This window comes from Corvus cornix, chromosome 1 (genome assembly GCF_000738735.6).
Source record: "Corvus cornix cornix isolate S_Up_H32 chromosome 1, ASM73873v5, whole genome shotgun sequence".
NCBI classification, from domain to species: Eukaryota; Metazoa; Chordata; class Aves; order Passeriformes; family Corvidae; genus Corvus; species Corvus cornix.
The window spans coordinates 78097834-78120718 of NC_046332.1; the positions used below are offsets into that span (position 1 = coordinate 78097834).

Below are 22885 nucleotides of genomic sequence, written 5' to 3' on the forward strand. Positions count from 1 at the left end.
GCTGTGTATTTTTTCCAGCAGAGGAAGCTTGTGTAGTTTCAAAAGCACACAGCTTGCCTTCCACAGCTAGATTTGGCTGTGCATTTATGTTCTGGTTTGACAAGCCACTTGCCAGAAAATGGTTTTGTCAATTACAGAAGTAGAGCTGGAAGTTCAAACAGTGGCATTCTACTTCAGGTCTTGTGAATGCTGAAGGGAGAAAAAAAATAGGTTATTAAATTATGTTCCCCAAAGAAAAAGCTTTTTTTTGCTATGTTTGTATAAAACATGCTGGTTTTTATATATTTCCCTTCCTGCAGTGATGTTATTCATATCATTCATAGAAAACTGCAGGTTTTTGAGATTCTCATCACTAGAAGAAAATTCACTTCCTTGTAGTACTGAGAAACATAATGGATAAGCCAGAATGAGGCAGGAAATGGAAGAAACATCTTGAGTGTTATATGCTGTTCATTAATAATGAGCAGAATATAAGTGCCTGAAAGTATTTTAGTATTCCAGGCAGACAACTAAAATTAGATGGAGACCTAGAGCTCATTAAGAAACATGAGACTGATTTTACTGTCCTATGCCTCTGCCCCTGAGGAGCATCAATTGCATTATATCTTGGTTTTTATATGCCTTTCTCTTACCCCCTTGTCACACAAACCAAACACATACAAATGGAAAAAAACATACCTTCTCTATCTTCTTCTCACATTTCACATTTTATAATGGAGACATCTGTTCTTATCTCAGGTTAATGTCTGTGTACACAGTAGACTAGCAATGACTAAATGGATCCATTAAGGGTGACCTTTAATGGTTTTAAACTAAAATAGAGTCGATTTAGATTAGACAGAAGGAAGAAGTTTTTTACAATGAGGGTGATAAAACAGTGGAACAGGTTGGCTAGAGAGGTGGTGGATGCCACATCTCTCTGAACATTAAAGGTCAGATGGGGCTCTGAGCACCCTGGTCTGTTTGAAGATATCCCTGTCCCCAGCAGAGGGGTTGGACTAGATGATCTTTAAAGGTCCATTCCAGCCCAAACTATTCTGTGATTCTATGACCCTGTAATCATGCTGAGACACTCACCCTAGACAGTCCATATCATCACAGATGTGAAATGTTTGCTTGCAGGCTACAGTTGTCCCAGCAGAAAAATTGCACTGTATTTCACTGATAACTGATAAGTAGTGGTCTTACAACTGACTGCATTATTTCACTATTTTAATTCAAGAATTATCCCATTTTACTCATCATTAATTTCATTATATACCAGATGTTACCTTTAAAATCTTGTGTTGATAGAAGTGTATTGTATTCATCTGTTGAATAAATAAATGAATAAATCTGTTGAATAAATAAATGAATAAATGAACATATCCTGCAAGTACCTATTATCACTCTGGGGTGTTGTTACCAAATTAAAATCATTGTGATGTGATGAGTTTTTTAGAGTACAGCTTTGTGCTGTGTTTAATCCAACTTGACTGCAGTCTACTGCCAAAGTGCTGATCCCACTCTTCCTTTCTCCCAGCCCTGGCTCCAGTCCTTGCATTAGCAATCACATGCTCACTTGGTGATTTGGATCAGTTCACTGATCCCGTGGGAAATGCTTCCACATCCTGCTGGATTAGTCTCCTCCGGCAGCAGGAGTCTCTGGATGTCTCTGGGTGTCTCTGGGTGTCTCTGGGTGTCTCTCGGTGTCTCTGGGTGTCACACAGCAGGGACACCATGTGTGAGGGAGCAAGGGAGGGAGGCCAACATCTCCCATTCACTGGTAGCCCACAGTTAGCTCAGATGAGCTAGGAGGTGAAACTCCATCCAGAATGTCCTCTGTGGAGTGGGATGGTGGCTCCAGCTCTGTCATACCACAAAAGCCACCTTCTCAGCTTGCAGGAATGAATGCTCCAACCTGTGGTTTCAGCCCAGAGCTGTGCAGTCATAGCAGTCAGTCTTCACAGAGCATATACAGAAGGAAACAGTGGAGGAATAACTTTGCTGACACTAAACCTCTTTTGCTAGGTAATCAGAGACCCTCAGCCTGCAGCCTTCATGGCCCAAAATTTAACACCCAAAAAGGAAAAGCCAGAAATCAGATACCCTCAAAAAGTGAGCTTGTTATTTTGGGAAGGTGTCCGTTTCCCGCACTTCACGTGTCAGAGGAAAATAACTTTAAGGGATGGGACTATGCAACTACACGAATTTATTGTTTAAAATAACAAACTCATCAGTCGAGGCGTGAGATTTTACAACATCTCCGAGTAATGGCGACTAGTCACAAGATTTAGGGTTACATCGTAATTTATAACTTTCTAATCCAATAGATACTTAAAATGACACTTTGTTTTAGATTAATGACCTTCTTCTCCTCACTGCAATGCAGCTATGTCTTGACCAATAACTTCTCATGTCACGTACACACAGATGTCTCTCTTATACCATCTACATTCTTAACTTAAACTATATAAAACCACACTATTATATTTTAAAACCCTTCACCAAAACACCCAGTGTACAATTTTACTTATAATGATAGGAACACAAGTTTGTAATCCTTTTGCTTAAAGTCCACAAATCTCTGTCAATTAAGCCAGACCTAGTCTCTTCCAGGGTTGTAAATCAAAGCCTCCTTTAATTGCAGGAGTTTCTACTCCTCTGTCTCCCACAGGAAGGTTTCTATAAAAAAGTAAATTACAGGCCATGAGCTGTTTTCTAGCATTTGAACCTGCCATCATCCCCACTAGATATGTGTGGGGGACAGCTACAGCTTGTAACTGTGCCCCACAAAAATGCAGCTCCTGTGCATGTACCTTCCTACTCTGCTCCTCATTCCCATTCCACAGTCTTCTAAAAGTAATTACCCAGTAAGTTCCTGTTGTGCTCACAATGCTCTGACATGATCCAGCCATCTTCTACCTCCTCCTGCAGACCTCCCCTCATTCACAAAAATCAGCTGCAACCTCCCACTTGCACCAGACCTTTGGCAAGATCCCACAGCCTTGCGCTGCCTTGGCATCTATAGTTGCCAGCTCAGTTTTCCTACTATCTTTTTCATGAGAGCAGGGCTCCTGGGGATTTTGGACTGAGTATATCTCCTCTGCCAGCTGAGGTAGTGGGTACCTGACGCTTTTATTTCAAAGAAGTGCAGATTTTGCTGTTCCACATCAGCACTACTCTTCTTCCCTGCACAGAAGCAAATTTACAGGGTGAGCTGTAGGCTGTAGGCTTCTATTTACACTTCAGTGGATTAGCAGAGCTGCACAGTCTTCCCATCGCACGGCTTCCTGACAGCAGAGGGATTTACCTCAGCATCACAGCTGCAGAACGCCACAAATCTACATTTTTTTTCTGTTGAAGCTTAAGTGAGAAAAACACATATAAGCCCTTGAAACTGCTACCAAGAATTACCATCACAAAGAAATACAGAGATGACTCTTCTAGACACTTTGTATATAGACTTACTTGGGTTAAATGCAAATTTCTGCTACACTGAGTGTGCAGAACTCACCTTGACATTCTGTTCTTCCTGGATGAGGTTCTAGTTTCTTATCTGAATACTGCAACTTTGAAAGACATTTAATCTCAGTTCTGCTCAATCTGCATTTTGCACCTGGAATATATCCTGCCCCAAAGTGAGCCTTCTTCTCAAACTCCCTAGGTGTAAGTCATGAACTTCCCTACCATTCTCTTGAGAAATTCCTCAGTACCAACTCACAGGTACTGTGAGTCAGGTTTTATATGTATATATTTATGTTCATGTTTATATTTATATGTGTGTAAATATATATATATTATCAGATCTGTATATATAAGGCGATGCGGTTATGTGCACTGATAGGCTTAGGCACAGCATACTGATACCAGTGCAAAAATTCTCATCAGCTTCACTGGACTCTTGATTTCTGCTGTTTGTAGGTAGTACATAGGCTTCTCAGCCCATGGCACATCTTCCTTTTCACCTGCATATAGGCTGACACTATTGTCATTGACTTATTTACGTGAGCAGTTTTCTCAGAGAATTCAATACAGACTTATGCTTGCTTTTATTTGTATTTATGAAAGTAAAATAAAAATTTCTAACCTGTTCCTTGTTATAGCTCAAGGTTTTACTATGTGTCTTTACATCATTCTTCCAGCAAAAACACAGGATCACATAGTTTCTATGTTCTGGTGGTTAAGCAAAGAAGCACTTTCAGAAGATGCATCTCTGTGATTTTTATACACATGAAGTGTTTATATTTAATGATTTTTCAACCAGCTTCTGTAGAGATTAATTTTAAAGCATTTCAGTTCAGCTTTAAGATTATATTCCAGGCTTCCCAAGAAGTTCGTGTGAGAATGAGGGTGCAGCATCATTAGGGGGTTTAACTGCTCCAAGACTGTCCTTCCCAACAACCATGTCTTTCTTCGGCACTGGCATCATTTCATGTTGCCTTAGTCTGAGCTGGAAAGCACACTCTCCCCTACAGAGATCCTAAGCTGAAGTTTCCTCTGCTTTCCGTAGGGCAGACACAGTGGAGGACAGAGCAGGAAGGAGCAGCTCCAACAGTCCTTGCACACAGCTCCTCGGCCCCAGTCTGAAGATCTGGCTAGAAGTGCCTGAGGAGCTGCCATCCAGTGCCTCTCCTAACTCCTCCCACCCCAAACCTTTGTCACTGAGCATCCCAGCCACCCCCATCAGCCCTGCCCAAATGATTTCAAGCACGTGATGCCAGGGTAATGCAAATCTCCTCTGAGCAGTCCTGCCACCCAAGGCTCTCCCATCCAAGTCACAATTCACTGCAAATCCCTCCTGCTTTGACGAGCTCCTCAGGACCTGAGGGTCCATCCAGGAGCTGATCACAGTCCTGTCAGCCCTTACAGCAGCAGCATCCATAGCCCCACAGGCTATGGAGGTTCCTTGCTGTCCTCTAAAGGACTATACCCAAAGCTCTTTTCTAAGCATGTCCAAGTTTAACTCTAAAGTTTGCAGGACAGCTCTAAAACCTGCATCTGTATACACTTGAGGAGATGTCAGGATGAGAAGTGCAGTGCTTAGGAGGTGTCTAAAGCTGAACGTTATTCAGGAATTCTTCCAAGAAACTCCCTTAATGGACAGTGTCCAGCTGGCATGGCCTCACCAAGAGCCCTCTCAGAGAGCTGGGGCCCCTACCAAATGCAGTGGTTGTGGCTTTCTTGTTAATGATAGGGTGGGCTGAGTAGTTGTACAACAGATTAACAGTCTGGGAAGTCACCCAGGAGGCAGGAATCTGAAATCAGTGCATACTTAGTCTGTCAGAACCAAATGCAGCCGAGTTCAGCCCAAATTTGTATCCACTTAAAATAATGGTTTGCTGAAGTGTGTACACATCCCTCTATTTAACATTGTGCTGTTTTCTCTGGGGATGAGTCCACTGTGCCCACAGAAGTCAATTTTGCTTTGTCTGACTGACATTTAGCTCAGTTACAAAAACTCCCTGAAACTTGCTTGTGGTTTTGTTTCTTAGGGCAGAGTTTCGTGCCTGGGGTTCGAGTCCTGCAGTTAAATTGGATTAAGCACAACACAAAGCTGTAGCCAGTGATTTTATCATCTTTGAGAGTAAGTGCTGGGTGTTGCAGCACAATCCACTTTATTCTTGTTCTTTACTATTCTTCAATATCAAAGTCTCTTTTTATAATACCACCTGGGATTTTGGCGGTTTTAATAAGTGTTTAAAAGTTTAAAAGAGAAATATTTTCACCAATGCTGCCAGAGACTCTCTCTTGCTAAAATCCACCCAAATATTTTTATTTTTCTAAACGTACAGCAAGCCCTATGGTCTCCAAAAGCAATCCTGATCTGTGCATCTGATAGGATATAATAGTGATCTAGGTCTTTTTATAGGATAATCTGAAGCTTGTGATACCTGCGAGTGAAAAGTGGCTAAGTTAATGATGTAGAGAGCTTTTCTGGATGTGCCTCTCCGTCCCCTTCCCTGCCACTGTAGAGTATTTTTCTGCCACCTGGTGGTGGAAAATGAGGTCCTGGGGAGGGAGCCCGGGCTACACTTGCCTGAGCAAGGGGTCTAGAGTTGACAAAGAAAGTAAGTTTCAGTAAAGGTAGGAAAGTGTCGTGTATTTTATATCTATTAGTATTATCTAGAATCTGTAGTCACAGACTGGCGCTTCACTGCAAAAAGCCCAATCTGGGCAAAGCAAATAAATCCTTCCTGTTCCAGACGCTGCCTCAAGGCAGACGGGAAATGGCTCTAGGCTTCTCGGACTCCTCCTGGTTCTGCCAAGCTCCCTGAGCTGGAAATAGGTGGCACAGAACAGCATCTTGGGTCTTGCCCATACAACAGGGGTAGCAGCAAGTCAGGGACGGAGCAAGTTCATCACCTGTGTGCTGTGGGTGCTGGAGCAGCCATCTGCTCTGAAGCTGTAGTGGAGAAATGATGAGTCACACTTGCAAGGAATGCATGAAACAAACAGCTAAAACCGAAAACCAACCAAGCAAAAGATGCCAAAGCCCAGCTTGGGTTTCCATAACTCAGTCAGGAATGTGTTGGTGAGTGACCACAGGCTAGTCCAAAAACAGGGGGAGGAGATGATCTGTGGCAGTAACATCTTGCTCTGCAACAACAGAGAATATAATGACCATTAGTCTCATCTCCCTGCTCCCTGCAGGACAGCAGGGGCAGTTGTAGAGAATCTGGAGGTTCTCTTCCCACCCTTCCCAATTTCCGTGCTCAGTTTCTTAAGCAAAGTCTCCCCCTCCAGGTTCAGCACTCAGCCAGGCCGTGCCACCCTGGGACATCCACAGCTCTAACTTGAGTTAGCAGTGTAGCAGTAGTAGCAGTGTCCTACTCCTACCCTCCCATGTTTGGGATCCGATTTCAGTAAAAATATATTCAATAGCATTAATTCACTTAGGTGGTTAGAGAACTGATCTCAGGCACTCTGTTGAACTAAAGTACCAGCCCGAAGGGGCTGAAAAATTTGAATTAACCTTTACTTGAAATATTTTTTGTATGATAAGACCTTTTTGAGATAGAACTCCCATCTAAGTAGAAAACATTTCCAATTTTCACCACCATGGTATGGCTCCAGGAGCATTGAGGTTTCTTTTTTTCCTTTTAAGTTTGCAAGGCTTGAATGAAGTATTTTTCCCAGCTGGGAAAGGACTATGTTCAACTTAGAGTAAAAAAAAAATGCCCTTGATGGGCTAAAATGGAAAGAAGCTCAGACAGGGACATACATCGCAGTCCTCTGAATCTCACAGGAGGAGGATAAACACAATTTCACATGAGCAGACAGCTGAAATTTCATCTTAATCTCATGAGAATTTTATATGCCACTCACAGCAGAAGCAGGTCAAATGAGGGGTTGCAACAGCAGTTTGAGAATGAGTCCTATGAAGGTGCCGCACTATCACGTTTAGCTCTTGCATAATTTTTCTTCGTTATTTTATTTAGTTATGCAGCTTCCAGAGTTCGAAATTTTAACTCCCCCTCACCCCCAAAATACAGCAATAGTGTTACAGGGACAGAGCCGCTTTCACTGCAGATATTCTCCTTATGAGTGTTCCAGAGGGTCTTATGACCATTTTGGCATTGCAGGGAAAACCAGCTCTTTCTTCCCAGTACATCTGCCAGCAAAGGCAAACCCGTCTGATTGGCATTTGCAATAATTAGGAAGTAGTTGCCGGCTAGCCAATGTGACACCCAGCTGCAAGAAAGGTTGGGAGGAGGATGCCAGGAGCCCGTCAGCCTGACCTCAGTGCTGAGGAAGGTTATGGAACAGATTATCTTGAGTGTGATCACACAGCATGTGCATGGGATCAGGCCCAGCCAGCACTGGTTTAGGAAAGGCAGGTCCTGCTTGACCAACCTGCTTTCCTTCTATGACAAGGTGACCTGCCCAGTGGATGAGGGAAAGGCTGGAGGTGTTGTCTACCTAGAATTCAGTAAAGCCTCTGACACTGTCTCCCCACAGAATTGTGCTGGAAAAGCTGGCAGCCCGCAGCTTGGGCAGGTACACCCTTTGTAGAGTAAAAAACTGTCAGGAGCAGTAGCGTTATAGCCAGTGGTGTTCCCCAGGGCTCAGTATTAGGAACAGTCCTGTTTAATGTCTTTACTGATGATCTGGACAAGGGCATCAAATTCTGCCTCAATTTGCAGAGGACACCAAGTTGGATGGGAATCTTGATCTGCTGTAGGGTGGGAAGGCTCTGCAGAGGGATCTGGATAGAATGGATCCATGGGCAGTGGCCAATGGTATGATGTTCAAAAAGACCAAGTGCCAGGTCCTGCCCTTGGGTCACAACCACCGGTAGCGCTACAGGCTGGGGGCAAGTGGCTGGAAAACTTCCTGGAAGAGAATCACCTGGAGGTGCTGGTCAACAGCCAGCTGAACCTGAGCCAGCAGCAAGCCCAGGTGGCCAAAAAGACCAGCAGCATCCTGGCTTGTTGCTTATTGCATCAGCAATCATGTGGCCAGCAGGACCAGAACACTGATTAGCCCCTGTACTCAGCAGTGGTGAGGCCACACCTCAAGTCCTGTGCTCAGTTTTGGGTCCCTCGTTACAAGAAGGACACTGAGGTGCTGAACAAGTTCAGAGAAGGGCAATGGAACTGGAGAAGGGTCTGGAGCACAAGCCCTGTGAGGAGCAGCTGAGGGAGCTGGGGTTGTTCAGCCTGGAGAAAAGGAGGTGCAGGGGAGACCTGAACCCTCTCTACAACTGCCTGAAAGGAGGGTGTAGCCAGGTGGGGATCAGTCTCTTCTCCCAGGCAGCTAGTGATAGGATGAGAGGAAAGGAGCTCAAGGTGTGCCAGGGGAGGTTGAGATTGGAAGTGAGGAGAAATTTCTTCACTGAAAGAGTGGTTAAGCATTAGAACGGGCTGCCCAGGGAAGTGGTGGAGTCACCATCTCTGCAAGCATTCATAAAAAGGTTGAGTGGCACTTCACAACATGGTTCAGGACAGAGTGGTATTAGATGAAAGGTTGGACTTGATCTTGCAGGTCTTTTCCAGCCTTAATGATTCTGTGATTGATGTAAACACACAGCTACTCTCTGAAAAGCACAGGTCCTGTTCTGCTCATCTTCCTCTCCTCTCTCCCCCCTACACAGTCAGAGCAGCTGTTAAACTCCCTGGGATGTGGACTAAAGGCCACCTCTGGGGTTAAGGTAGTTTATGCAGAGTTTTGACTCAGGACTAGGAAGGAGCATGAGAAAGGGATAACATTTATAACAGCAGCATTAGAGAACCCACTGAATTACAGCTGTCATGTTACCTTTGTGCTGTGCTGAATTACACAAAATCCTGTCTTGGTGTCTGTAGGAAGAACAGTATTGCTTGAGCTAGGGGGAAATGGGGCATCTTTGATTTTCCCAAACCTCTTCCTGGTGGTGGAGGACGATTTTACTTGTTACTTCCCCTTTGACAACTTGTCTCCCTTTCACACTTTAACTGGCTCCTGCCTTATTTTATTACCAATATTGTAATCTCTGCACAATGATCTGTGAATATTATGCTAAAGTACAACATCAAGCTGTGAAAGAAAAAGGGAAAAGCAAGTTGTAGAGTACGTATCTGTGGCTTGCAATTGCTTCCAGGAAAATTTTAAAAACTAACAACTTTGAATAGACACTTATCTGTAGTTATAGCCAAGTTTTTTTCAAGGATTATGCTGCTAATCAGACAATTTTTAAGAACAGCAAATGGCAGAGAATGGATTAAGGTAATTCAGAGGATATGACATTGAACTATTTTAAGTCAAGTGTCATTAGGCTGAGGTAAGGGGGAGCATGGAAAAAGCATGGAAGCTTTACAGTTATTTATAATATTATTAAGCATACAGACATGCACATTCCTGTATCTACCTGGCCACGCAGAGTGCAGATGGGACTGCTAGAACAGGGTTTCATATTTAACTACTCTTGCATTTTTTAAGGGCTATTGTTTGTTTAAGAACTGAATTTAGAATGATCAACTGTTAATTTGATTGAGTTCAGGCTGTCTTCTCTGTAACAGAAAATTATAAGCAAAGTAATTATCAGCAAGTCTGATAGTCTAGACAGCAGCATCCTAAATGAAACACTGTCATATTTAGCAGTTAACTGCACCTCTTAATGCTTAAAACCAAGGAACTGAAAACACTCAATTTCAGCCCAAAGATCAGTTGCCTGCACACGGCTTCTGGACACAGTCACAGCAATGCTGACAGGAGCTACCTGGGTAGGCACGTGGATATTTTAATTACTTAAACCCCTGCTGAAAATGAGATTAAAATCTTGTCACACACAACCGTCTCCATTCTACCTTACAGGTAGTTTTCATCTCATCAGAAAAGTTCCCCATCTAATTTTACAGTATTATTGGCTTTCTAACCATAAGCCACATCCATCATGTTGTAGACAAATTACTGGGCTTGCTAAAGCATGAAGTTCCAACAGCTTATGGTATAAAAACTAGACACATGACCTGTATTCCAAAGGGAAAAAAGGTAGTGTTAAAATGCTAAATAAACATTTCACCTGGCATGGACAAAGCAGTAGGCAGAAGATGCTATTCTGTTGGGATACAGTTAGGAGATAATTTATTTTGCCTCACTTACATGGCAGAAGAAAAGCTAGTCTGCCATAAATAAGCTGGTATAAAACTCCCTTAACTCCTCAGAGAGTGACCAAGAGCCAGATGCTCCTGTGGCTGTTACAGGAGACCCTCAGTTCCATTGGCTGGGGGACATGTGTATCTCAAATCCATAGGAAAGGTTATCCCCAGATGACCCTAGAGACCAAGAGGGGATTACTGCCTATGGGATAACAGAACTACCTCTAACACAAGCAAAGAGTGCCTTGGACTTGTCTTCTCAAACTCCATTTGTAACTGTCTTCATGGGTGAGGGACTCTGTGCACATGGACACCTAGGTGCCAGCAGCTCCAGTGGGAACAGGGATCACAGGGGCCCGTGCACCCGCAGTGCGAGCAAAGCACCCAATTGCTTGAATACGGATGTCTGTGTCACCACTTGAAAATACCAAAATAGAATTGCTCTAAAATAGGATAAGAGTATTGGAAGACAGGTATCAAAGCAGCTGAAAGTCTGGCCAGGGTACTGGAGGGGCCAGTGAGTCCAAGCTGGTGGGAAAAGTGTAGCATGTAGACCTTAAAAAACAAGAATTACCAAAACAATATGCAGATCACTGGCACTCCATTACATGGAGCACAGGACTACAGGAGCAGGTCCTGCTAAGCAGCAAAATGTAGTCTCCCCTAGCATAAATTTGGTAGGTGTTAGGGTATATTAAGATAGAGAAGACCAGCACTGATCCATTAGCTTTAAGTGATGGAGCCTGTAGACAAAGGTAGCAGAGAGGTGGTATCGAGTTTTGTTAAAATGCAACTGTAAGCCATATTCTTAAAACACTTTCCTTATTTTAACACAAGTTTTATTGCTCTTGCTTGTTCCAAAGGTCATTTGCTGTTATCAGTTTACCTGAGTGGACACTTCTACTATTAATTAAAGACATAATAGGAGTTAAATGGGTAGTTAACAGGCAGATAAAGCACTACATCCATGTCCAAGTTACTGCCACTTGGAATACAGACAATATTTTAATCTGATCACTGCCAGAGCTTTGCTCCCATTATCTGTAAGGAAGTATAAAAGAATTTAAGGCACATGTGACCTGCTGCTTTCAAGTAACAGTGATGCGAGAGGGATCATGCAGAGAGCTTGGTTTCCATTGCTTTTTCTTGACAAGTCTTGTTTCTTTCATGATATAAAATTGAAATGCAGTATAAAAATACTTCTTTTCACAGGGTCCAATAGTTCCAAGTCTAATTTAAATATTCTAATGCTATAATATTTAAGACTGAGGTACATTAAGAGTGCAAATTCTGCTGGAGTTTCTTCAGGATACCACATTCAGTACAAGAGAGAGACTAATATTTTCCTATTGCTTCCCTAGGGAGGCTTCACTTTAAACTCAAACAGTTTTGCATAGTGTCTCTCACAAGACATATAATCCAGAGGTGTGATTACTGATACCCTGATTCCTCTGACTGCAGGGAGAGTGAACAGGATTTCCATCATTTACAGACACTCCTTGAGTACAGCTTTTACATTCGAGAATCAGCTTCAGCTTCCTTTTCATTGTCATCTTGATCCTTCTTGTCTTCTCCCTTTTTTTCCTCACTGAACTGGGCTTCAATCTCATTTGGATCAACATAGGTATAAAAAGAAGCCATGATAGCAAAGATGATGCAAACTACCAACAGCAAGGCAGCAAACAGCACATACTCTGCCCACTGTAAAAAAAAAAAGCAGAATTTATCCATCAATATTCATTTGTCAAGAGTATTACACCATTTTAGTATTTTCAGGAAGTAAACTCAGAATGTGAAACAAGTATCATAACAAGTATCATATGACTTACAGGACTAAGTGTTAATACATACAATACATATTAAAGCAACTCAGAATTGAGGCTCTTTCAGCTATGCTATCTTCACTGAAAAGACAAAAGTTCTGTGAATGCTGAAGAATTCTGTAACATCCTTTTCCTGGAGGAACAGGGAATTGAATGAAAGACTGAGAAGGAAACTCAGACCCCTCCTTTTGGTCAGATAATCTCACTCTAAACCAGGCTGGCACTGGTTCTGCTTCCACTTAGACATTTTTACTGCTGACCTACTGACCACAAATGTGGGCAGAGATCAAGACCAGAAACCCTACCTGAAAAGCCTCAACATCTCTGTTTCATGTTCTTTCTGATTTAATTTAGCTGAAGTTGGGGACTGCCAGACCTATTTCAGAGACAAGCTCTTCCCTCTCTCAGAGAGCCATTTTAATTCATTACCGAGCACCACTAATGAACAGAAAGTCTTGTATGAGTGCTCTTTACCAGGATAGCCACAGTTTTAATGCCCCAAATAATGAGGGATGAAACCAGTGGAGCCAGAAGAAGGGATGTGGCAAGGCTGTGGTATGCAGGTGAAGGCTCATTAGCAATTAACAGAATTTTGGTAGGCTTTGATTCTATTAATGCAGAATTTCAGCTCAAAAGTTCACAGACTTTCTACACCATGAGAAGAAATTTACTGCAGAGACTCTAGAAACTGCTGCTTGCAAGCAAAGGAGCCTGACAGCAAGAGTTAAGGATGGCAAACGCTAGGCAAGTGAAAACCTTTGCTGAAGAACTATTTGTATTATCTGCCACGATTGCCCCCTGGATTAGAACTGCTTTCTCACAGTGTAACATAACAGCACACCTACTGCTTGCATGCTTACCTGCTTGTCCAGTTTGGATGCCCCAGCCACGATAAGGACAATTATGTTACCAACAGCCACAGTCAGCAGCCATCCTGCCTGCAGCACTGACTTCATGTTAGACGGGGCCTGCAGAGACAGACATTTGAGTTTCGGCGTTATCACTTATTTTATGATGCACTTACTGCATTCTTTACCTTATAATGAAGACTGTTTCTCTGCAGGGAAGAGGATTTCTTGGTTTGGGAGGTTTTGGAGGCAGTTGGGGTTTTTTGTGTGTTTATTTTTTGACATTAAAAATTGCTAGAGAGCTAAACGGGTCTGGAGAAGGCTTTGAGGAACAAGAGACCACTAGCACACTGACTATAACACCTTTTACTTTATACACACTGAGGAACTAACAGGCGTATTTCACATCTCAGTAACACGTGGCACACATGACATGAAGAAATTGAGTGCATCACCTAGCAAGCCATGCCTCACAACATTCCCATCACTGCAGTTTCTAGATTCCAAATTAAGAGAAGAAATACACACAGCTAATAAACTGGAGTCAGAAGACAAAGGAATTAAAAGTGTATAACTAAACTGCTAATAAAGGCTGTATGGAGTAACCTGGTGTGGAGATAAGATGTCAGGACTTCCTGGTTTTGCATTTGAGAGCTCTCCAGTTTGGTTTTACTGCAGCAGGACAGTTGCACTTATTTTCAAAGGAAAGATATATGCGAGAAGGAAATTTGAAGACTGGTAGTCAAGTCTTCAAATGACAGAATTCAGCATAGCTTCATGGAAAACACCAAATCCTAGTGAAACAGGACCAACTTGCATCAGCCTATACAGTCCTACTAGGGAGCTGTGAGGAATACAGCTGATCAAAGCAGCAGCACAGAACCATCACTTAAAAACAAGAGGTCACGGAAGATGTTAACTTGCACCAAGATGCTTAACACAAGAAGAGAAATACCTACCTGTGAGTATGAAAACTCCAGCCCAGTGACAGAGAACACTACTTCTCCACATGTAAGAAGAAAATACTGAGGAATCTGCCAAGCCATATGGACTGTATTTGGTGCAATATCTTCGAAGTATGTTACATTAAGATGGGAGCCAGTACACTGGAAATGAAAATAGCATATTAGGAGCAGTAATAATGAGTGTGCACAGTAAAGGCATTCTAAGCAGTTCTATAAGCATATAGAAAGTTCAGAGTAAATAATAAATGTTGCATATGAAGCTCTGCATACCTAGTCATAAAGCATAATTTTTTTACAGCCGACTTTGTGCAAATCTGTAGTGTCTAACAGGGCTAAAGATTTAGGGCCATTAGTGGTGACCATGAATTCTTGCATTGCTATTATCATAACCATCATTATTTTTATACTTAACAATGGTTTCATGTTCCTGTTTAACATAGGAGAATTCCATCATATATACAATTAAAGACAAGGGGAATAATTCTGCAAGTGTTTTTTTCATTAAAGGAAAGTATCAACACGGAAAGTAATTCTATATTGTCCATCCAACAACAGTGGCAACTCACATCATTAACTGAAATGGTATAGGCACTGCCATATCCAAATGTCTTTGAAACAACTGTACAAGTGGCCAGAGGCATTGAAGCGTTAATGGTAAATGACCTGAAAAAGAAAAAAACCCAGACCCCACAGTTCAGACCATAGGTGTAATCAATTGTGTGTATTACACATTTTAAAAAAGCTCTGTGCCCTTTTCCCAAGGACAAGTATATCTAAGAGATTAAATTAGGGTAAAAGAAAATGCTTACTTGTCTTGTTTTGTAATGACGCTGTAATTACTGACAGAAAGAGGATCCAGTACTCCAAAAGCCATGCCATCCATAGTAACATTGACAGGAAGAGAGTAATTGTTTATGAACCTTTAAAATGGAAGAGTGATTAAATACTACACAAAACATGCATAAGTCAAAGAGTACAGGTTTTACTTTTAATTATATTTGGGCAGCACAACAAGTATCAAGTCTACTCATTTAACACTTCTTTTTTTTTTTTAAATCAGTTAACATTTTGGAAAGAACTCTTAATCTCTTAAACTGTAGCTAATACAAAAAGGAAGTTAGACCCCCATCAGCCCACTACCTTAGGAGAACACCAAAAGCAAGCTGATGCTACAACCAGTAGGTGATGCATCTGCAAGTGGGAGATGTAGAAGAAAAGCAGAGAAGGCAGAAGTAGGAAGATACTTCTTATCCAAGATTTAAAAGGAGGTATAGATATGTAATTTATGCCATTTGTCCAGTAAAAAAGTCTAGGCAATGGAACGAAGCATACACTTCCATTTTTAGCTAAATTACACCCAAAACAGGTGTGCAAGATAACTTAAGTGGATCACAACTCAGAAGTCATAACATCCCCTAAAACATCAAGTGACGTGTCCAGCAAGAGGTGTCTTCCTACAGTATAGAAAACTATGTTCAACGAGAGTCCACCCAAAGAAAGATTGAAGAGACAGTCACACTACTGTCAAAATTTTGACACAAAAAAACCTCTACCTGATGAGATTTTTTCCTTCTTCTGGTTTTGATGTAACATTGTCCCATATCTGGTGGAAGAGACCATTATCAAGCTATGTCAATGGCATCAGAGAACAACTTAAATATGTACTATTACACAGCAGTGGGAACTAACAGAGGTTTCAGAGCAGGACTCCAGACCTTCCTCTTTAGGATCCTACTAGCACACACATCTACTAGAAAGCACTGTATGACCATGCATCTAAGTCTTGGTGAAAGGGTAGTTGTCAAGGTAAATAATAAATTGGTAACTTTTTAAAAATTATATCCTGGTGTACTCTCTACCGCTCACCAGCCCTACTGGTACAGGAGAGACAAGGAGAGACAGAAAACAAGACAAAGGATAAAAGCCATCCAGAGCTTGTCCTCTGAGCTTCACACACTCCACAAAGATAGCGGTCAAAACATTGATGTATGTCTTAAGAAATAAGCAGACTTACCAAATGGGAATTGATGTCAGATCCATCCCCTTTAAATGCCAAAGTGTAGCGTTCTCCATCTAGCAGATCCAAAGGCACAGTTTTATTTCGAGATGCAGACATTATGTGTAATGATTTCAGCTTAGAACTCTCAAATGTCATGTAGGGAGTCTACAAAGAGAAACAAATTGCCATGGGCTTCTGTGCAACTGCATATTTGTCTACACTTTTGTGAGAATGTTATGGGCTCTGGGGAGGGTCAGAAGTTTACACACGTGTTATTTCTGAAGTGCCAGAGATCATGAACATTCCCTAACTTTCATTTTTGTTAGGTTTTCTACATCAAGCATTAATGCCATTTGATCATTATTTTTTATTAATTTAATTTGTCACTCAAGCTTCAGAGTTACATGAGCTTGCCACAAGCATTATGGAATAGCTGTTATATTTTCCTATTTCTTGCTCCAGATAAATCAGGCTTACCATAACCATCAAGTAAAATTCTATTTAGCCAAATAGGTGGCACCAGCATAAGCTGCGATGCAGTGTTTTCCAAAAAGCAGAAGTTATATGTTTTATATATTCAAAACACATTTAATCAACATAAAATACTTAAGCCATTAATAAACACATTTGTGCTACACTAAAATAAGCCTTTTGTTTTATAGGATTATCAAAAGCACTTTATAATCCACATCTGGATTATAAAATGTCTGTAATAGGGAATAGAGTATTCTATACCTTTCATTTTCTGGTATGTACCATGGTTACATCAAGACCCTGTCAGTATACAGTTTGGGTGCCCTTATCTTCTCCTCACACCTCTGCTTCCATGTGAGGCAAATTTGGAGGAGGTTGGAGTAGGAGCTTTCCTCTTCAAGGGAAACAGAACTGCAGGCTATCAGAGAACACACTTCCTAACATCCCTTATCAAAAGCATCCATCAGAGGCACCACATTTTGCTGTCAATAGAACTACCAATGCTGTGCTCTATGAGAACCTGAAGAAGTTCTTTGGCAGCAAAATCTGAAGCTTAACGTGTGATGTAGCCACAGAAGAAGCTCCCTGTTCAGGTAAGCCATCCCTCACTGTAATAGCAGTGACTCACTAGAGCTGAATGGACAGTTGCTGAAGAAAAGGATTGCTCTTAAGAAATTGAATCTTTTTAGCAAGAGGGAAATTTTCAACTAGTTCCAAGTCACTGTTAAGTTTTTGAAAGCTTCTTGGAAAAAAACCCAGTCTTGTCAAAACAAACTAGTAATACATCAAACACTGACATAGTTACCATTTCGTCACCCACTGTGTTTTCAGTAACAATTCATTCCACAATACAAAGAAAAAAAATCATTTAAATTATTAGAGTAAAAAAGTCCAAGAAAATAATAAATTCTGAACCATCAGTTAAGAATGACTTTGACTTACTCCATTAGATTTTTTTTAGTTTTAATTAATTTTTTAATATTTTTTATCTGCCCTTACTTACCGCCTCATTAGGTGCTACATCCGTAGTCGGAAGCTGAGGCTGGAACTGAACCGTTGCAGGAGCAGCACCTAGATTTATTAATCTGACTTGAGTTTGCTCAGCTGCAGGGAAAACAGGAGAGGTTTTCTACAGGACAGAAAAAAAAATAAAATCAGTGCCCTAAGTCACATGGAAAAAATTGCTATAATTACTGTAATCTTTGTTTTTTCATGTTGAAGATTGGCATTTGCCTGCTGATATGTGATTGTCTGAGGGATGAAACTTGAATCAGGATTTTCACTCGTCTCACAAGCTGCCTTAGGAAAGAAATCTCTCGTCCACATCAGACACCTCTAGACAGCTATTCAGATCTTGGGTTGCAATGGATCGCTGCCCAGAGGTGTTGCAATATTCCAGCTACAGGGGAAAGCTTAATCTGGTTCAGGCATGGCACCTCCCTTTAGGGCAAGGAAGGTTAGGGGAGACAAATCCTTCCTTCGACAAGTGTCATCATTGCTCATGCTGTGATGATGCTTCCCAGACTGTCACACTTCACCTCCGGCTTAAATACCAGAAGAGGTCAAACATGCAAAGCAGCCCTCTGGTAGGCCAAGCAAATGTCTAGTTTCCAGCTTTTAGTCTCAGTTTAAAGATTGATGTTGCCTTTCATGCATGATTTACATTAACTTCAATGTGATGTTTTGCAGGATGGTGTTTGTTGCTAGTCAATTTTACTATGCTAACCACAGTATTGCAATATAGTTCCACTCCTGCTACTTCTGCGCTTATATGATTGGCTCCAAATTTAGGAGTCTTCTTTCTGGTTCAGTTTCCCCTTAAGCACACCTTTTTTTCCTGAATTAACAAGTAACAGCTAAATATTAATAGTAAATACTCGCATGTGGCTGAACTTACATCTATTTGCACCTGCACAAGGGCAGCAGCAACAAAAGCCATAGAAGCGAGGAACATCCCCACAGTCATCTTCCTCAGGGGCCTAGTACAACAAAGGACACGAGAGATTTAAGAGAAATGATAATTCAAAGCTTCAGCTGCTTGTTTTCTTTCCACTCTGGGAAACTCAAATGGTCACAGGTAGCACATTATCACCATTTGAAGGACTGATGTTCTTACAGAAAGTGTTCTGCTAAGCTGAGTACCTCTCAATTCATAGTTACACTGTCAGGAAATATATCTTTCCTGCAGCATCTTAACCTGTTATTCTGCATCTGCTGGGCTCAAACATTGACTGACCATAATTATCAGGTTCCTGAAAAAATCTGTTCTTGCAGGAAGTAAAAAACCCAATCCAGTACAGTTGTTAGTGGTAAAACAAGAAAGAGACAAGAAGATATGCCTTTAAAAAAAGACTAACAACTTGTCTCCATATTCCTATGTTTAAATAAGATTGAACAAAAACAGTCAGGGAAATTTGTTGAATTAGGAGACATCTACTGGCATTCAATTAAGCTGTAAGGATAGATTTAGAGTAAATATTTCATTTGTGGCATCATTTATCCAGTGTAGAATGTCCACAAATGAATGACAGTACTTCCAGCACAGCACACACCCAAGATTTTTCAGAGCTATATGGAAAAACAGCATTGCACCGTAGCTCTCTGAAAATTGTTTTCAGAACCGTATTCTCTTCTGCCTCTCCAAGCACTCTTGCAAGTGCTAGCCACTTCATTACCAACACTGAAAAGTAATGTGTAATGCCCCCCAAGCTCCACCTAGAAGTATCCAGTGAGCCAGACTCCCAGCTGAGACTGAAGAGCAAACATCTCGTGTCTCAGTTACTTTTAAGCTCAAAATTTGACAAATGCTAAGGATGTATGTTGTATTCCTATTCCCTATTCTTCAGGAGGGAGAGGGGGTAGACATGGGGGATATGGAAAACAATCAAGATCATCTCTCCTGCAATCAAAAGATTTTGTCCCTAATTGAAAAACATTGTTACTTTACTATTAGCTTCTCCTCTTCTAATCTGTGCTGCCTCTCCATACCAATTGGAGTATTCTGGGTTTTTTATATTTTCATTTCTTTAAAATATTAACCCATTTAAAATACACTTCTATTTCCTCCTTAGCTGACTGCTTGCTCTTGTTACATTAGGGCTAGAAGAGCCAGTCAAACAAATGACTAAAATGAGCCTCTCTTGAAGTCAGATAAAGACATCAACTTACGTAAAATTGATCTTGCATTTCTTGATTAAAGGATAAACCAAATAGTCTACAACTGGGACCATTATAACAATCAGGATTGGATTCACAATCTGGGGAAGATGAACATGAGAAAAAAAATCAGTATTTCTCAAAGTGCTTTTTTTAAGTAAGGGCAAGATGTACATAATCTTTCAGAAGTACTTGAAATTGGAACATAGAAAATTAATGTACCTGCATTTGGTCTGGTTGAACTAGAATACCCTGGTGAAGAAAAAAATAAATAGTTTTTAATACTGTGGCAACAAATAAAACTCATCTGAAAAGTGTTAATTAAAAAAAAAGGAATAAAAAGTAACCTACAAAATCCCCATTCATTGCTGTGGCTTGCAGTGTCCATCTTGACCCCTTAATAAGAGAAGAAAAAATTAGATGTCACAGTAAATCAATGTTCTAAAGTTCATTTTGAATTGTTTGCATAAGTCAAGTGTTGGAAAAGACATGCAATGGAACAAAAAGTAAAGCTAGCTTGCTATGAGAGTATTCTTACTCTGCAATGTAAACATTTGAACAAAGTGAGTCTCATGGCCCATTCCAGTTCATTTACTCATTTTGTGAAATACAGCAGAAAATAACTTAGATGCAGAAATCAGCTGGAGAGAGGGCAGGGACATCCTGTGCAGGGCACTGCCGCGTGCTGTGCACAGAAGCCACCCTGGGGCCCTTGTACCGCCAGCCTGAGCCCAAGCAGCCCACACCTCCCACTTGTCCAGCCTTCCTTCACACAGCCCAGAGCCACCGGCCAAGCCAGGGCTTGATCTGCCTGGAGCCCTGTGCCCCAAAAACCTGCCTGTAGCTGGGACAAGAGGGGCTGACTTTAGGCCTGAGCCCAGGATGAGACAAGAACGCTACCGCTGCATCTGTGGCGAGAGCCTTCAGCTACCCGCGACACCCCACTGTCCGAGATGTGAGTTATGACCCATGTAATGAGTATTGACCTCTGAATTTATAGCAGAGCTGCCTAATTGGAACAGGTCACACTGACAGCTACAGCTCACAGGCACTAGACTGAATCAGTAGGATACAGGGAGTCTGGACCAAACTTCCTACTGTCTGACTTGGATGAGGCTTTCAACCCCTGGTTCTCCTCAAGCATGTTCCTAAATTCATACTTCAATGCTTAACTATGAGTTAAGCTGAGTGTTGCTTGAGCACCCAGCTCAAGTTGTGTCTTGAGCACCCAGTCCACCAAGTGAATGGGAATTATAGGCTTATACTTCTGCTTGAAGGTGTAAGGTATTTATAACAAGGTATGAGTGATTAAGCAAACTGGCATTCAGATAACTTGAACCCTGGTTCTCCAGATCATTTACACTAGGACCCTAAATTTCATCTGACAACTGACAATTGAAGAAACATTAGCACTAAGAAAGCTTTAAATTACTGTTTCATCCCGAGTCCCAGGCTGATACAAGATTTGGAGAGGCCTGTCACTGAATCTGTCCTGGGTGTGCTCAGATAAATTGAGATTGCCCCTGGCTGCAGATCATCCTGTACTGATGTGACTCAGGAACTAGTCTTTTGCCATAAAACCAGGATAAAGAATTTGTTTTTCCACACTCCCATAGGCACCTTTTATGTCTGGTGACTTCAGAGTACGTAGAGTGACATGGTACAGCTGTAATTACCAAGCCAATCAATTTCTACTTTACCTGCTGGTCAAAAAGCGCCCAGAACATGGGGAGAGGGATGTAAAGGAAAAGCACCTTCAACACCATCTTAGTCTGAGCAATCAGTTGTTTCTGCAGAAAGTAAAAATTACACAAGAGGAATTGGTTTAAAAAAAAAGAAGGGGGGAAAAAAAGAAATTCAGACTGCTACTCACATCGCAGCAACACGTAAAGACCCATCATGTCATGTTTACCCACACATTAGACTTTGCATGTTGTGGGTACATCTGATGATCTCTGTTAAAATAGTACAAAGTCTGCTTGTGTGTGTGTGGGAAGGGCTGCTGGTTAAAGGTCACTCAGAGAGACCTGAGGCTCTTCGCATGCACACTGATGGCAGCATGAGATCCAGCACTTAGGTGCCATGTTATTTTTCTAGGAAGGAGGCATTTGAACGATAGGCAACTGAGGAATTTCACATAGGAAGAAAGCATAAAGGCAAAAGGAAGATAAAGGTGACAGGCTATGGTTTGTGCTGCCATTGACAACAGGGTAGAGTGGATAGTAGGCAAGGGACAAGTTGGGAACTATGGGATACAAGGCTTTGAGAGTCATGATGAGAAATCATACAGAGGCTGGAGAGGATGCAGTGTTTAGCCACTTAAACTGAAATTCCAAAGCATAAATCTGATGTTTCATACCAAGACAAGTATTATGGCCCTGTGCATTGACCATGACAGGCAGCACCATTTCCCTTTTCCCCTCTGCAGTCATTACACCAGCGTATTTTGTTTGAGGCCAGTTTACCATGAGATACAGGAAGTTGAGAAGGAAAGATAATGCCTGCTATTTTCCTAACCAAAACCCTTTAATGTTTGTATTTGTTTGGCGAGGGAAAGTCTTTTCTTCATCTCCCTTGAATTTCCCTGGACAGCCTATGATTACACAGAGCATTGACTCACACAGCTCTGCTTTCTCCCAAGGAGCTGAGGTGATAACCTGCAATGCCACGAGAGCACGGAAGTTTGGCCAAATCAGCTACTGAATGATCCAGAGGCCCAAAACTATTTTCCCAATGCATGAGGCAATGGATCAGAGCAGACAGAGAAGCTGAGGGTCAGGGGATGTCAGAGCAGAGGAGGCTCTCGGAGTACTTACATCATACTTCTCACTTGCCCAGTCTAGCCAGTGTTCTCTCTTGGGGAACTCCTTGCTGCGATGCTGAAACCTGTTTTTGATGGCAAACTGAGGAGAGACAGAATTATGCTTAATGTCACTACAAATATTTAAAACGCAATGAACTGTTTTGTCATTAGAGATGATGCTCCTGGCTTCTTGGGTTTAGAGGCTGCTAAAGGTGACTTGACTTCTGTTAAGTGCTCCAATCATCTAGGGGAATATTG

The 22885-nt window shown here is 41.6% G+C and overlaps 1 protein-coding gene across 2 annotated transcripts in view; it reads right to left on the reverse strand.

Annotated features, from left to right (window-relative positions):
* Positions 1–11384: 11384 nt before the first annotated feature.
* The window catches only part of SLC15A1 (solute carrier family 15 member 1), a 28276-nt gene continuing 16775 nt past the window's right edge, over positions 11385–22885 (reverse strand). For both annotated transcript variants that reach the window (XM_019282652.3, XM_019282653.2), the window contains exons 10-23: positions 22641–22727; positions 21525–21614; positions 20176–20220; positions 20047–20076; positions 19837–19925; positions 18566–18647; positions 17672–17797; positions 16210–16359; positions 15749–15798; positions 15005–15115; positions 14762–14858; positions 14190–14336; positions 13243–13350; positions 11385–12260 (exon numbers count right to left, since the gene is read on the reverse strand). In XM_019282652.3, coding sequence (XP_019138197.1) covers positions 12072–12260; positions 13243–13350; positions 14190–14336; positions 14762–14858; positions 15005–15115; positions 15749–15798; positions 16210–16359; positions 17672–17797; positions 18566–18647; positions 19837–19925; positions 20047–20076; positions 20176–20220; positions 21525–21614; positions 22641–22727 — 1401 coding nt within the window. In that variant the 3' untranslated portion in view covers positions 11385–12071. The remainder of the gene's footprint in view (positions 12261–13242; positions 13351–14189; positions 14337–14761; positions 14859–15004; positions 15116–15748; positions 15799–16209; positions 16360–17671; positions 17798–18565; positions 18648–19836; positions 19926–20046; positions 20077–20175; positions 20221–21524; positions 21615–22640; positions 22728–22885) is intronic.